Source organism: Ctenocephalides felis, unplaced genomic scaffold (genome assembly GCF_003426905.1).
Source record: "Ctenocephalides felis isolate EL2017-DRISC unplaced genomic scaffold, ASM342690v1 CF-g0.4_SCAFFOLD_01604, whole genome shotgun sequence".
In the NCBI taxonomy this organism is placed as follows: Eukaryota; Metazoa; Arthropoda; class Insecta; order Siphonaptera; family Pulicidae; genus Ctenocephalides; species Ctenocephalides felis.
The window spans coordinates 3939288-3955866 of NW_020537758.1; the positions used below are offsets into that span (position 1 = coordinate 3939288).

Here is a 16579-nt window from a genome sequence, read left to right on the forward strand (position 1 = left end):
CAGTTAATTCACTTCAAAATGTCAAATGAACCATTAGACACCACAAATATGATTTTTTGACTAAGTTAAGTGGGCATCAACTGTTTATATTGTCTATAACTTTAAAACTATTTGATTTATATAAATTATTTATATGGTGAAATTGTTTAGAATTGAACGATATTTAATATTGTCTAATATCGTAATACCTTAAAACAACTCGTTAAGTAGAAAATTTAAAAAATCGATAAATTTTGTTTTTCACAAAGATAATTAGGTGTTAGTGGTTTATATGTTCTGTAACTTCAAAAGTATTCGATTGATATGAATGATGTTTTCGGGAAATTTGTTGGAAATTGAATGACCTAAAAATTTGTCTAACATCATGTAACCCTAAAACAACGCGGTACCCTTATAAAGAGCTTACAACTTTGAAACTTCTTGATTCATATCAATGATGTATTTGGGTGTTTTGTCGACAGAAAAATGACCCAAAATATTTTTATTACTTTATTCATTTATCCCTGATTTGTTCTCAATACAATTGCGTAAGTCCTTTACCCAATATCTATTCCCAAAATAGATTTCTGGAATAAAAAAGTGTCAGAATGCACCTCTCCACCGTACAAACCGTCTTTCCATCTCTCTCCACCGTCTTTAAACCGAAATAAACCGACTGTAGATGCAACATGTGACGTCAATAGACGTCATTTTATCTCGACTGACGGCTATTTACGACTTTTGGTTCACTGAACCAACACTCGAGAGAAATTGTTAAAAGGATAATATTTACTAGTAAAATAGTAAATTAGGGTAGGGGCTATATCGACACATACTCAAAAAGAGCATTAGTGAGTTATAAAAAATAGTTAAATTGTTTTGGCACTCTATAAACGGGTATTAATACCCGCCAGTAAATTTAAAATCGGTTCAAATATGAGATTCAAGTTATTTGTGGTATATTTTATGATATTTTTCACAATTCTTAAGACTGTGTAAAATTTTCTTTCTAAACTTTTTAATTTATATACACCACAAAAAACTAGATAAAATTTACTAACATTTGGTATAAATATTGTTAAACTTACTTAATGCAATTTTGAATAAAATATATTGGAACATTTTCTTTCTAGTATTTAGTAATATTAGGTTGTCAAATATCTCCCTTCCGCTTTTTTGCTCTTGGTTTATAATACAAAAAGGCGGAAGGGAGATATTTGACAACCTTGACAACCTATATATGTGATTTAAGACATTTTTTACTTTACTTTTTAATATATATACACCAAAAGCACTAGATAAAATTTACTAATATTTGGTATAAATATTATATAAACTTACTTAGAAAAATTTTAAATAAAACTTGATAAAACATTTCTTTATTAAATAGAAATTAAATTTATTTATAGGAGCGCTTGGTGTTAGGAAAATATTAAAAATTTGGTACTAAACCTTAATATATATCAAATTTTTCTTATCAGTCTATTACTCTACATATCTCTCTATTTTTAAAAAATAACCAAATTGAATTAAGTCCATTTATTAAATTAATACACTAATTTGTTTTCCGCAAAATCAATATTGATGTAAACATATATACCTGGGTTCGCGTGGGACGTTAATTCCGTCATCGAGGGAAATTGTTCTGACAATGAGTCAAACAACTTTCCAAAGGGCTTTAGGACGATTTTAGTACAAATTTATATGGAACAAGAGGATAATTATAGAGGTATAACACTATTATTAGATCTGGCATAAAGGGAATTCAATGAAACTAAAAATAATTAATTAAAATTGGATCTAAACCTCAACGTATCACATTTGTTGATGGACAAAGTACGATGAGTCAAATAAGTTTTCGAGAGCTTTAGGGATTATTTTGGTACAAATTTATATAGGACAAGATAGTAATTATTTAAGTATTAGATTCTGCATAAAGCAAATAACTAAAGCTAGTACTAGTTAATTGAAATTACAACTAAACACTAAATAATTCTAGATGTTGAAGTACAAAGTTTCATAAGCTTATTTTTAAAGACAATGCGTTAGTCCAAAGTAAATATGTCACTAGTTTGATATAACACAAATGCAATTTTTTATGTAGAATTAAACTAAATATTATGTAAAATTATATACTAAAATTTCAAGCTTCTTGTACAAATACTTTAGATACAATAAGTTATTGAAATTTAATACAAAATCAAGCTTATTTGAATGGCTTGCTAAGGAACCGTTTTTACTTTGACATTTAATATAAATATATTTTGCATAAGGAGATACTATTTTCTTTATAAATTATTCTAATATACATATTAAGGAATGATATACTGAAATTACAACAATCTAGTATACACAGATTTATTTTTAAAGAAATTTAAACTTTACTTTCAAAATGTTGATTTAAAGAATTCTATTATATCAAGACACGTGAAATATAAATATATTTTGCATGAGAAGACACTATTTTCTCTATAAATTTTTAAAATATATATGTTAAGGAATAACATACTGAAATTACAAGAATGTAGTACGCACAGTTTTATTTTAAAAAAAATTCAAAAATTAGCATCAAAATGTAGTTCCATTATATTAAAACACTTTTCACTTTCAAGTCGAATATAAATATATTTTACATAAAAAAATATATTTCTCTATAAATTCTTTAAATATAAATGTTAAGAAATAACATACTAAAATTACAACAATCTAGTATAAACAGATTTATTTAAAAAAAAATTCAAAAATTAGCATCAAAATGTGGTTCTAAAGAATTGCATTATATTGAAACATTTTTCAATTTGATGTCGAATATAAATATATTTTACATGAGAAGATACTATTTTCTCTATAAATTTTCAAAATATACATATTAAAGAATGACATACTCAAATTACAGCAATTTACTATAAAAATTATAATTAAATTTAAATTACAGTACATTCATATTTTTTGTACACAAAATGTGATGGTCTTTTAGCATCATTGATAAAATATATTTGCACAATGTATTTGTTATGTGTGTATGTATGTTTTTGTTTAGAAAAAGAACTGAATGTTTCCTTGGGCTTTGTCAAAAATACTTTGGGGTCTTTTTATTGTGTGAAAACTGGTTTAAAAAGTCGTAAAGTAAGTTTTAACGTTTTATCGCGACCGTTGCCAAATAAACAGACAAAAAAATAATTTCTGCTTTTTATGTGCCAGACAAAACTAGATTTTGTCAATTTTAGCAATTTATAAATAAATAGACGGAAACCGATTCGATTAAATACAAATTTGTAAAAATTAGTAATGTGACCAGAAATTTGAGGGTGTCCAAGAAAAAAATTGTCACAAGTGACCAGGAATTAAAAAAAAAAATATGAATAAAAATGTTGGAACGCATTTGGATTTTTCAATCGAGTAACAATGTTTTCTTTACCAGTTTCGTACCAAATCATCATAAAATAATTCATCCAGTAATTGTTTACCACATCATCAGAATTTTCTTTTCCTTAGAAGATAATTTCAAGGTTGCCAATAAATTGCAATTTTGCAATGCAAATTAATAACCACATTATTACATACTTATTGATTAATTTGATTATTTAATTTATAATTGAAGTGTCGCAAATGACAAAGGACGATTTGATCAGTTGTAGATGATGATTTGACATCAGAAGTTCTAAGAGATTGTTGATAGTGATTTTTTTTTAAAGAAATTTTTGATATGATGGATTATTTGATGAGGTTGACCTCAATGTAAGTACAATTAATTGTTTTGGATTCTGGCTTAGTGGTTTTGGTAAAATTTTTGCAGATTTTCTAGATGATGATGTGTTTACATCTAGTTTTGCAAAAAAATGATCCCATCGATTTTGATTGTCTGATCAAAAGTATGAAAAATATTTTAATATTCAACTTATTGACTTCTTCAAGATTTTTACATTTTGGTAGTTGCTACAGTTTTGACCTTACAAATTGCCTTAAAATATTTTTAGATTTTATCAATAATATGCCAGAAAAGACAACGGGTATTCAAACTTGACTATCTTAGATAAATAGGAATCTTTTTTTTAAATCTGAGAGATTTTTCTATTGTTTCCAGTGACCATTTTCATTCTCTGTATTTAGTGACAATTTACGAGTATACCGAGTTGCTGTAGAAACTTTTTTTGTTAGACAATATTTCTCAGTATTCAATTTTTCACAAATTTTTCTAACACACCATCCATATCAATCGAATGGTTCCAAAGTTATAGAGAAAATATAGAAAGAGTGAATATTGTAGGTAAATTTTATAGTTACATGTTTAATGTAAATTTTAGAGAATATCGATTTGCTTTAGGGCATCACTATGTATAATAGTGATATTCATAAAATATTATATGTTATTTAATTTTGCATAAATTTGTCGAATATTGTATTTAAATTAGATGAACGGTATAAAAATTACAAGAGATATAATAACAAAATGCACCTACATAAAACTTCAATTTACTAACTCTATTGTAGTCAGTATTCAGATGCAATTTTAAAGTATATCGAGTCGCTGTAGGGTTTTATAACGTTTGACATTAATTTAAATCTGCATAAATTCGCCAAAAACGCCATTGACAAAAATCAATAATTATAGAGATATAACAAACAAATGCACATACGTGAATTTACAATTTACTAATTATATTGTAGTCTGTACTCAAGGCCAAATTTAAAGCATACTGAGTTAATGTAGGGCATTATGATATTAGACAAAATCACAGATTGTTCAATTTAGAACAAATTCCTCTAACATACCATTCATATAAATCAAATATTTTTAAATTATATAATAAATAAATGCACATAGCTTCAATGCTTAAAACAAATAAATGCATGAAACTTCGATTTACAATTATTCTGTAGTCGCGATTTTAAGGTATACCGAGTTGCTGTAAATTATTATAATATTAGACAAAATTACAGATAATTCAATTTAAAACATAACCATACCATTAACATAAATTAAATATTTTCAAAGTTACAAGAGATAATAAATAAATGCACATTAACAAGTTTCTTCATATTCACAATTTATCTGCAGCCTATTTTCGGATGCGATTTTAAAGTATATCGAGTTGCTGTAGAGCATTATGATATTAGACAAAATTACACTTTAATCAATTTAGAACAAATTTCTCTAATAAATCATTCACATAAACCGAGTGAGTTAGAAGTTACCAGAGATACAATAAAGAAATGCACATTACTTAAATGCTTAAAACACACAGTTTTCTAAGTAGAAATTATTGTATACAAATAGTCTGTATTTAGGGGCAATTTTAAAGCATACCGAGTTGCTGTAGGGCATTATCACATTAGACAAAATTACAGGTTGTACTGTTATAAACAAATACCTCGAAGATACCATTTATATAAATTTAGTATTTTAGAAGTTACAAATTTTTTAATACATAAATGCACATGAATCAAATTATGCATTCTTCTAGTATAAATTATATATGTATATATATATATATATATATATATATATAGGGTGGTCCTTGAAATGGTCATTTTCGAATTTCCTTGCTCCCAGGGGCTCAAATGGTTCCAAATTGATAAAAAACAATTCTCTGAAAGTTTTAGCTCTTAATATTAACGTTTAGATAGAGCGCAATTCAATCAAAGTTTTGTATGGAAATAGCATAGAAAAATTCTCAAAAATTGTAAATATGCTTTTCAGATGTAATTTAGCGAACAAATGAATGAATAAAACTCATTCATTTGTCGCTAAGTTGTACCTAACACATTTTTTTTAAATTTTCAAAATTTTTCCATGCTCTTTCCATACAAACTTTGATTGAATTGCGCTCTATCTAAACGTTAATATTAAGAGCTGAAACTTTCAGAGAATTGTTTTTTATCAATTTGGAACCATTTGAGCCCCTGGGAGCAAGGAAATTCGAAAATGACCATTTTAAGGACCACCCTAATATATATATATATATATATATATATATATATATACGTAAATATATATACAAATTTCGATATCATTACACCACCTTGTTTATACCACAATAATTTTTGGCAATGTCACACAGATACAAAAATAGCTCTCCTCAAAATCTTCTATTGAAACAATGAAATACTTGATAGCTAGTTAGTTAGCTAGTTATTAGCTCAGATAGCTCTTATAAAAAAAATTACTTAGCTAATTTAAAATTAAAATCACAAAAAATGGTAATTGTGTATAGATAAAATAATGTGAAATTAAATTACTATGATAAAAAGTGTGAAGTGATTTATACCAAAAAAAACAGGAAGAAATTTGGTGTAAAATCAATATCAAAGTTGATCAAAAAGTTATGTCTGTACCAAAACTAAAATTTGGAAATTTTCAATTTATTCCATAAATCAACATTAACAAAATCTACTACCCCCAAGTTGACCAAAACCATCAACTATCAAAACAAGGAAAATTTCACCATCTAAAAACTATTCCATCCCTCCGCGGGTTGCCTGATGATTAATTCCATCCCACTTCTGCTCATCTAAAAATAGTAAAAACCCTACAAAATATATAGAAAAGTGTGTGTCTGTGTCGGTGTTATTGGTGGTGTTGGTGGTTGGTTGGTGGTCGACTCTCTGCTGGGAATATGATACTAATCAATTTGCGATGTCCCTTGACGAGGAGGAGGATGAAGCCCCTAAAACAGTGGTAAGGGCGGTGGACGGAGGACAAGAGTTTGATGATGATGATGATGATAGTCGTGATCGAGGATTGAAAGGAATTTGGAGATACATGCCGTTTAAATTGATCTGGAGGAAGGTTTAGTTTGGAATAATATTCAATTGTTTTTATAATGAGATACATGAATTTGCAATATACTAACAAAATGCAGTTTGTATTTGGGTGTTATTTTAGTTATACAGAGTTGCTGTAGGGCTTTATAACCTTTGAAAATAAAAAAGTGCATTTAATTTTGTATGAATTCTTCAAATACACTATTCATGTAAATCGAGTAGTTTAAAAGTTACAAAAGATGTAATAAAAAAATGCACATTAACGAGTCTCCTATGATGTTTGTCCTCTAAAGACTCCTAAACTACTGAACCAATTTTAAATTTTATTTACTCAACGTGTACGTATATATCCAACTTAGGTTATAGGCTATATAAGAAATTTTAGCTTATTTTTTTTTTATTAAAATATAACAAATTTTAATAAATTTTAACAGATGTTAACTAGGAGGTAAATTGATTTATCAATTTTTGTATATATTGGGTGTCATGATGTTTGTCCCATTAAGACTCCTAAACTACTGAACCGATTTTAAAAATTGTTAGCTCACCGTGTACGTATATAACCAACTTAGGTTATAGGTTATAATAAAAATCTCAGTTCACTTTTTAATTATCAAAATCCAACAAATTTTAATAAATTTTGACTTATGAATTTCGAAAAAAAACCAACACTATGAAATGACAGTTGTTAACTAGGAGGTAAATTTATATGTCGATTTTTGTATATATTGGGTGTCATGCTGTTTGTCGTCTAAAGACTCCTAAACTACTGAACCGATTTTAATTTTTTTTAGTTCACCTTGTACATATATATTTAACTTAAGTTATAGGCTATATTAAAAATTTCTAATTATTGAAAAATTGAAAAAATTTTAATTATTGAAATATAACAAATTTAAATAAATTTTGACAGTTATATATTTCAGAAAAAAACAAAACACTATGAAATGACACTTGTTAATGTTTCTGGAACCTACACATGTTTTTTTTTATTATAGTTATTATTATTGTGTACGTTTCGACACCAAATACGTGTCATCATACAGCAAAAAGAAAATAAGATATATTTATTTCAAAAATAAAATATTTTTGTGTTTTTGTATAAAAATATCAAAGTAAATCAATTATACTGTTCAATCAATCAATTATACTAAAGAAATGAAATTTAAATTATAAAAAAAACTCTACTGAACTAACTCCAGAATTTAAAAAAAAGGACCAACAATGAATAAATAACATGTAGGATTAGAAATGAAACAGAGAACTCTATTAACGAGCAAACTGAGTCTCAAAAAATTTTTAGAGTACAAAAGAAAAAACAGTCAAAAGTCCATGTCTCTGATCCCCACCGAACAATAAAATTAAATATTATTTCCAAATGTTTCTTTGAGTTATTTTCTGAGAAATAGATTTTTTAAATGCTTAATATTCAAAATAATTTATATCAGGATGTAATTTATATTTTGTTATTGAATATCAAAGTTTTGTTCTTATTTTAATAAATATTTATCTATTTATTTTCAGATATCGTCAAACTAGGTTCTCATCCAGGAGAGTAAGGAAAAGGGTTGTTTTCAAACACGGAGACTGCAATGTTGTCCAAGGTAAAAATTTAATAATATTAATAATATTTAATCTATAATATTTGTATTAGATGAACAAATTTAATTTACCCTAATTTTGTCTTTAGTTTATTTTTATACATACTTTTCACCAAAAGTTTATGGATTCAATTTACTATCCCATTCAGATAATATTTTGGTAACTTTCGTTTGTCTCTAATTACTCGTTTATTGTCTCTAATGACACTCTCTATTTATATGTCACTATTTGTCTCACAATATATAATTTATTCACACCATATATTACATGGACTGCTAGTCGAGCGCAAAATAGAACGTACTGTGACGTCACATGTTTGAGCAACCATTGCCGACGATAGTCGCGGACTCTTCCGATTGATTGAATGACATATTTTATAGGTTTTATTTTAATGATATAATCGCAATTGTGATAGCTGATAATTTTGTAAGAAATGATATTAGTAGTTTTTCCCTGTGAAATAAATGTCCATAAAATCGAATACACCTGTTGAAACCGGATTGTATATTATTAGGCCAATGTTAAAATATGGCATGTGACATTTGATCAATCGGGAGAGTCCGCGATTGTCGTCAGCAATGTTCGCTCAGACATGTGACGTCACTTTGTATGTTTGAGCACTATATACAACGGAAAACATATGAGGACTAGCAGTTCATGTAGTGTAATGTTTATGTATAAGGTTGTCAAATATCTCCCTTCCGCCTTTTTGTATTATAAACCAAGAGCAAAAAAGCGGAAGGGAGATATTTGACAACCTAATATTTACATCAACAATTTCTTTTTGTTTAATTTTTTTTCTTCTTTTTATAAATTTCAAAATGTTCATGAAATAATAGACAAATTCACAATAACTACCACTATTTTATTTTTTTTATTCAGGAAATGTCGCCAAACGCAGAAGACGTTACCTTCAAGACATCTTTACAACTCTGGTGGACGCCCAATGGCGCTGGACGCTCATGGTTTTCGCCCTGAATTTCCTTTTGTCCTGGTTAGGATTTGCTGTAATCTGGTGGTTTATAGCCTACATGCACGGAGATTTCGACCATCCACCATTGACAGATTTAAGTGCCTTGGATAACAGAAACTCCACCTTACACATACCTTGTGTAACCAACACCAGAAGTTTTACTTCTTGTTTTCTGTTTAGCATTGAAACCCAACACACCATAGGTGAGATAATAGACTCATGGTAAATAAAAAAACAACTTATTAACTTCCCGAAAGAGAAGTTTATGTTTTCATCAAAAAATCCGATTCGCTAATTTTATGTTTTCTCGACGTTTCAAGCCATTATGATTCGAATGAGACCAAATTTGGAAAAAGTATGTGTGTGTGTGTGTGTGTGTGTGAACACTTTTTTTGCCGTAAATCGACGTTTTCTCGAAAACGGCTGGGTCGATTTCAAAAATTTAAAAGCCATTCGATGTATCTCGACGAGAACTATTGTTTGTCAGTTTTGTGCGACGATCGGCCAAGCCGTTTCTTTATAAATCGCAAAAAAGTGAAAAATTTTTCGTCTACGTTTTAGCCCGCAATTCTGAATCGATTTTGAAAATTCAAAAACCGTTCGAAAGATATTGGTTGGGAATCGTGCTGATTAGTTTTTAGTAGAGATCGGCCGGGCCGTTTTCTTGTAATAAAGTTTAAAAAAAAAATTTCGACGATTTTTATTATTATTTTTTTGATGGTAGATACCATAGTCTTCTAGATCATACTAAAATATTACGGCCCTACGACAACTGGTTCAGCTTTAAAAATTCGTCAAAGTTTGCAAAAATTGGTATCGTTTTTTTGGCATTTGTCAAAATTAGACTTTTGATCGACGTTTTCTCAAAAACGCCTGAACCGATTTTAGAAATTTAAAAGCCATTTGATGTATTTCGGTGAGGACTATCGTTTGTCAGTTTTGTGCGCCGATCTGCCAAGCCGTTTCTTTGCAATTTGAAAAAAAGTGTTAAACTTTTCGTCCACATTTAAGCTCATCCTACCGAACCGATTTTAAAATATCAAAAACTGTTTGAAAGATATTAGTTGGGAATGGCACTGATTAATTTTAGGTGAAAATCTACCGAGCTGTTTTCTTGTAATGAACTATTGAAAAAAAAAATTCAAGCCGATTTTTATGGAACTTTTTTTGGCGATATACATCATGGTCTTATAGAACATTCTGTAATATTACGGCCTTACGACAAGTAGTTTAATTTTAAAAATTTGTCAAACTTTGCTAAAATTATTAAGGTTTTTTCTTTAAGTAGGTTGATGGAGTATCTTATTTACACATTTTTTTTATTTAGTCGATTATTTACACATATCGAAAAGTTCATGTAACTTGCCTCAAGGCTGAATACCAAACCAACTAGTCTGAATTTTTTCTCAGGTTATGGTGGTCGTACGACTACTGAAGAATGTCCAGAAGCAATCTTAATAATGTGCCTTCAGTCGATCGTAGGAGTTTTTATACAAGCTTTCATGGTCGGCATAGTTTTTGCCAAGTTGTCCAGGCCTAAAAAACGAGCACAAACTTTGTTGTTTTCCAGAAATGCTGTCATTTGCCATCGAGATGGTGTTCCTTGCCTAATGTTCAGGGGTTGGTGACATGAGGAAAAGTCATATTATTGAGGCACATGTCAGGGCACAAATTATCAGGAAAAAGGTAAACAGATGGTAAAAGACTTATGCCAAAGGGTGCAGTCTTTTCTATAACTTGCAAGAAGTTTTTAACTTCCCGTAGGGTAGTTATAGTAATGGGCCAAAAATCGAAAATGAAAATTTTTTGCATTTCTCGACGTTTTGAAGGTTTCTGAACATTTTGGCATACCTCAGAAAAAATGGATGCGTGTGTGTATGTGTATATAACTATACATATATCTGTATATATCTTTCATATTCTTTAGGATTTAATAGAAATTTCGGGACATTTTTTTGGTTTTTGTCAAATAACTCACAAATATCAGGGGAAAGCACCCCTTTTCAGTTAGATAGGGAAAAACTAGATAAAATTTACTACGATTCCATGCCAACAGTTATATACACCCCGATATAAAAGTTTGGAATAAAACAACTTTGAATTCGATTTTTCATATTCTTTAGAATTTAATAGAATTTTCGGGACATTTTTTGGTTTTTGTCAAATTACTCACAAATATCATGGAAAAGCACCCTTTTTTCTGAGGTATGCCAAAATATTCAAAAACCTTCAAAACGTCGAGAAATGCAAAAAAATTCAATTTCGATTCAATTTCGGAAGTTAAAAATGAACCAGACTAAGCACAGTCTAAGCGCCACTCTGGTACAAATGTTTACCCAAGTGCGTTTAGACTGTATTTGTACTGGAGCACTTTTCCAATTCTGTGAAAACTATTGAAAAATGTGAAAATGCCGCCAAGCTAACCATAGTATAAGTGAAAATGTCGCACAGAATTATTTGCAAGTGCGTTTAGACTGTGACCATACCGGAGCACTTATTCAATTTTGTGCAAAAATTAGGCAACTATTTTTTTTAAATTGAATTCGAAATGAAACGACGATTATTAATGTAATAATTGATTTATGATTTACATTTAATTTGCTCAGATATAACGAGATAGCAAAAATAATGAAAGTTACAGTATTTGTTGTAATAATATATTTGAAAACGTTTAAAATTTCTCGAATATTTCATTACGACACGGAAAGTTCCAGCAATTTGCTTTAAGGCACGATGCCATACACCACTAGTTTCTTTATTCCAACACTTTATTCCAAGAATTTATCATTTTTTAATAAAATGTCTATATAAATTCAGTTTATACATCCGAGAAGTGTATCCAAACTTTGGAAGCAAATTTTTAATGATTTTTGTTCCGGCACATATATAATATTATACACCATTTTGTTTTAAATTTAATAACCAATTTTTTTCTAATATTTATTCATTAACATACACTTTCTTCCAAGAAATTATCATTTTTCAAAAAAATATCTTTATATACTCAGTTTATATATCTGAGAAGTGTAATTAAACTTTGGAGCCAGATTTTTAATAATTTTAATTTCGGCACATGTATAATATTATACACCATTTTGTTTTAAATTTAATAACCAATTTTTTTCTAATATTTATTCAATAACATACATTTTCTTCCAAGGATTTATCATTTTTCAAAGAAATATCTTTATATACTCAGTTTATATATCTGAGAAGTGTAATTAAACTTTGGAAGCAAGTTTTTAATAATTTTAATTTTGGCACATATATAATATTATACACCATTTTGTTTTAAATTTAATAACCAATTTTTATCTAATATTTATTCATTACCATTTCATACACTTTCTTCCAACAATTCGTCATTTTTTTTTTTAAAAATGTCTATATAAATTCAGTTTATACATCCGAGAAGTGTAACCAAACTTGGAAGCAAGTTTTTAATGATTTTTGTTCCGGCATATTATATATATATATATATATATATATATATAATTATACATCATTTTGTTCAAAATTCAATAACCAATTTTTGTATGATACTTACTTGTTAAAGTTTCATACATTTTATTGTAAAAATTCATCATTTTTCAAAAAAATGTCTTTAAAAATGCAGTTTATTCATCCGAGAAGCGTAACCAAACTTTGAAGCCAAATTTTAATAAATTTTGATCCCGACATATATAGGGTCCGCCAAATAACATTTTTTTAGGAGGTACGACTTGAACAACCCTACTGTGTACTCTGCACTCTTTACATTTCACTTTCAAATAAAAAAAAAAAAAAATATTTGTGGTTTTTTAATAGAATTTTCAAACAAAAAGAAAATTGGCAAAATATTCAGTAGATTTTTTAAGAAATTTTTCAAAAAAAAAGCTAGTTGGCGGACCCTATATATAATATTATACATCAATTTATTCTAAATTTAATTACCAAATTGCCAAGATGCCATACACCACTAGTTTTTTTTACCAAGTTACCATTATTACCTTTACCCAGGTGACCAAAGAAGGTGAAGTCCTGTCTTTCTACCAGCAGGAACTGGTAGTAGAAGCTGATGGAACCGAAGACAGACTTATGTTTATTTGGCCAACTACAGTTTCCCATCCAATTGATAGAAATTCACCCCTCTATGCCCTAGTGCCAACGACATGATGAGGGAAAGATTCGAAATTGTCGTCATGTTGGGTAAGAAAAAAATCAGATAAATAGACCAATGGATACATAGATATATAAATAGATAGATAATAGGTTGTCAAATATCTCCCTTCCGCCTTTTTGTATTATAAACCAAGAGCAAAAAAGCGGAAGGGAGATATTTGACAACCTAATACATAGATAGATGAAGATTTTTTTTCTCTTTATTGAATTACAATCTGTCTTTACAAAAAGGAAGACATTCAGTAATTTTGATGATATATGAAATATTAAACATTAGGTCTAAAAGGTTACCCAGTAATAAGCCTTTTCGATTTTGATATATTGAATTTAAATATTGTGATTATATAGAGTAAGATAGATGAAGATGTTTAGTAAAAATTAGATAAATAGACCAATAGATATAGATAGATAAATAGATAGATAATAGGTTGTCAAATATCTCCCTTACGCCTTTTTGTATTATAAACCAAGAGCAAAAAAGCGGAAGGGAGATATTTGACAACCTAATACATAGATAGATGAAGATTTTTTTTCTCTTTATTGAATTACAATCTGTCTTTACAAAAAGGAAGACATTCAGTAATTTTGATGATATATGAAATATTAAACATTAGGTCTAAAAGGTTACCCAGTAATAAGCCTTTTCGATTTTGATATATTGAATTTAAATATTGTGATTATATAGAGTAAGATAGATGAAGATGTTTAGTAGTATTTAGGTTGTTTGTTTACAATGAACTAATTTTTTTCTGGTCTCAGAGGGTGTCGTAGAGTCAACTGGAATGACAACCCAGGCCAGGAGCAGTTATTTGCCTGCAGAAATTTTGTGGGGACGAAGATTTGAATCTATGGTTAAATTTAGGAGAGAAACCAGTGAATATGAGGTAAATCATAAACATTATTTTTTTTTAAGTAAAACTTCTTTAAGAACGACTTCTTCACGGTGTAGTTCTACTACAAAAAAAAATTATAATAGAACTGTTTGTTACACCTGACTTCCTGAAATTTTGAATCGTCATTGATAAATGATGTCCTAAAACTAATATCTTTTAGGTAAAGTTCACATACAGATTTTCATTAGTTATTTCACGACTTTAAAATTATTTCGATACAGATTCTCATTAGATATTTCACGACTTCAAAATTATTTCTGCATTTTCTTAGGTCTTAAAATGTTAGGAAATAATTTCTATGTACTTTGATTTTGCTAGATTTTTTCTAGTTATACCAAACTTTATATTTTATATCGATTTTAGGTCGATTATACCCTTTTCAACAACACTTACGAAGTCGATACTCCTTTGTGTAGTGCTAAGCAACTAGACGAAGCCAAATCGGCCTTAGACACGCCGAATGGAACCGGTAAGTTTGAAAATTAATTAAAAATATTTATAAAACAAGTTTATAACAAAATTTTTGATAAACCAATTTTGTAGAGTGTATATTTTGACATGCATTCATTAGTTTTGACTTATTTAATAGTTAAAGTGTAATAAAGTCCATCGAAATTCAGTTGTACCCTATTAGGTTTTTTGTTACAAAACTTGTGATGTGTTTAGTTTTTTTTTTAAATATTGTTTGTTTTGGACTATATGCTTTATTGTATATCATTTTATAGCAAATTTTATCAGCTCTAGAATTCCTAAAAATTAATTTTTTTAACTTCGTTTACTACCGTCAAAATAGTCTACTTTCGTGAATATTACACAAAAGTTTTTCTCGATTTGGTTCAAAGTTTGCGTGCTAAATTTTGGCTTGTTTTTGTCCTACAATGTATAAATTGATATATACAATTTTATTTATAATTTAATAAACAATAAAATGCATTTATTTGTTTATATACTTCCCATGCAAAATTTCTGAAATTTATAACTTTTCATAGTAGGTAGAACAGTTGGAGCCACATTTCTATCAAATCTAGTTCTGGGACATATATATTATTATATACAGTTTTATTACAAATTTAATAAAAAATGGGTTTTTAGTGTTAAATTATCAATTTCCCATACATTTCATGGCAACAATTCATCATTCTGCTAAAAACTGTCTTTATAAATGCAATTTATTTATTCGAGAACTATAAGCAAAGTTTGAAGCTAAAATTTTATTAAATTTAATTCCGGAACATATATATTAAATTATCAAGCTCTCATACACTTTTTGGCAACAATTCATCATTTTGCTAAAAAAATGTCTATATATATGCGTCTATAAAACTATAACTAAACTTTGGAGCCAAATTTCTACTAAATTTAATTCTAGTACATATGTATTATACAAAATTTTACTGCAAATTTAATAAACAATTGAACTCTGGCATTTTTTAAATATAGTTCATATACTTTTTTCTACATATTATCACTTTTCTACAAACTACTTACTTGTTCAAGAAGTATAACCAATCTTTGGGACTTAATTTCTAACAATTTTCATTCTAGAATATATATTAAATTATATATCATTATTTTAGAAATTAAATAGTAAATTCCTATATTTTAATTTTTCATTAACGTTTCATGCACGCACTTTATACCAAAATTTCAGTGGATTTTAAAAAAAAATGTACTACGAAAAATACCAAATTGTAAAGGTATTTAAAAAGATTTTTCCTGATTTTTTTTTCTATATAATTTTATATATCATTAAATTAAAAACTCAATACACAACTGCATTCTACTATTTATTTATAAACATTTGAACAAACTATTTTTAAATTACATAACGTTTCAAAAAATTGTCCAAGAGGGTAACAAAACTTTAGACCTAAAATTCTAATAAAAGTCCTCCCATAATATATATTATATTGTACACAATTTTTTCGTAAATTTATTCAAAAATAACATACAATAATTTAATCATTTTATTTATTTATCATAAACACTTCATACAATTTTTTTTGATAATTTATATTGTTAAAAAAAATCCTGTCTAGAGCTAAGATTATTTTTTATTTATTTTATTCCTTCAAGATTAAGAGACGCAAGTCTTAAAAAAATTCTAAGAATTCAAACAAACATTTTCTAGAATCAAAACAACTTAAATATTTTGAATTCGTTTGTTATCAAATAAGATAACATAAATAAATTGTAGTCTAGAAAA

At 27.8% G+C, this 16579-nt stretch overlaps 1 protein-coding gene across 1 annotated transcript in view; it reads left to right on the forward strand.

Moving 5' to 3' along the window:
- LOC113372860 (G protein-activated inward rectifier potassium channel 3-like) overlaps positions 1 to 14973 on the forward strand; it is a 44849-nt gene extending 29876 nt beyond the window's left edge. The window contains 9 exon segments of the mRNA XM_026613197.1: positions 8269 to 8348; positions 9229 to 9522; positions 10730 to 10938; positions 10940 to 11005; positions 13319 to 13454; positions 13457 to 13507; positions 14240 to 14364; positions 14737 to 14842; positions 14963 to 14973. Coding sequence (XP_026468982.1) covers positions 8269 to 8348; positions 9229 to 9522; positions 10730 to 10938; positions 10940 to 11005; positions 13319 to 13454; positions 13457 to 13507; positions 14240 to 14364; positions 14737 to 14842; positions 14963 to 14973 — 1078 coding nt within the window.
- The last annotated feature ends 1606 nt before the right edge of the window (positions 14974 to 16579 follow it).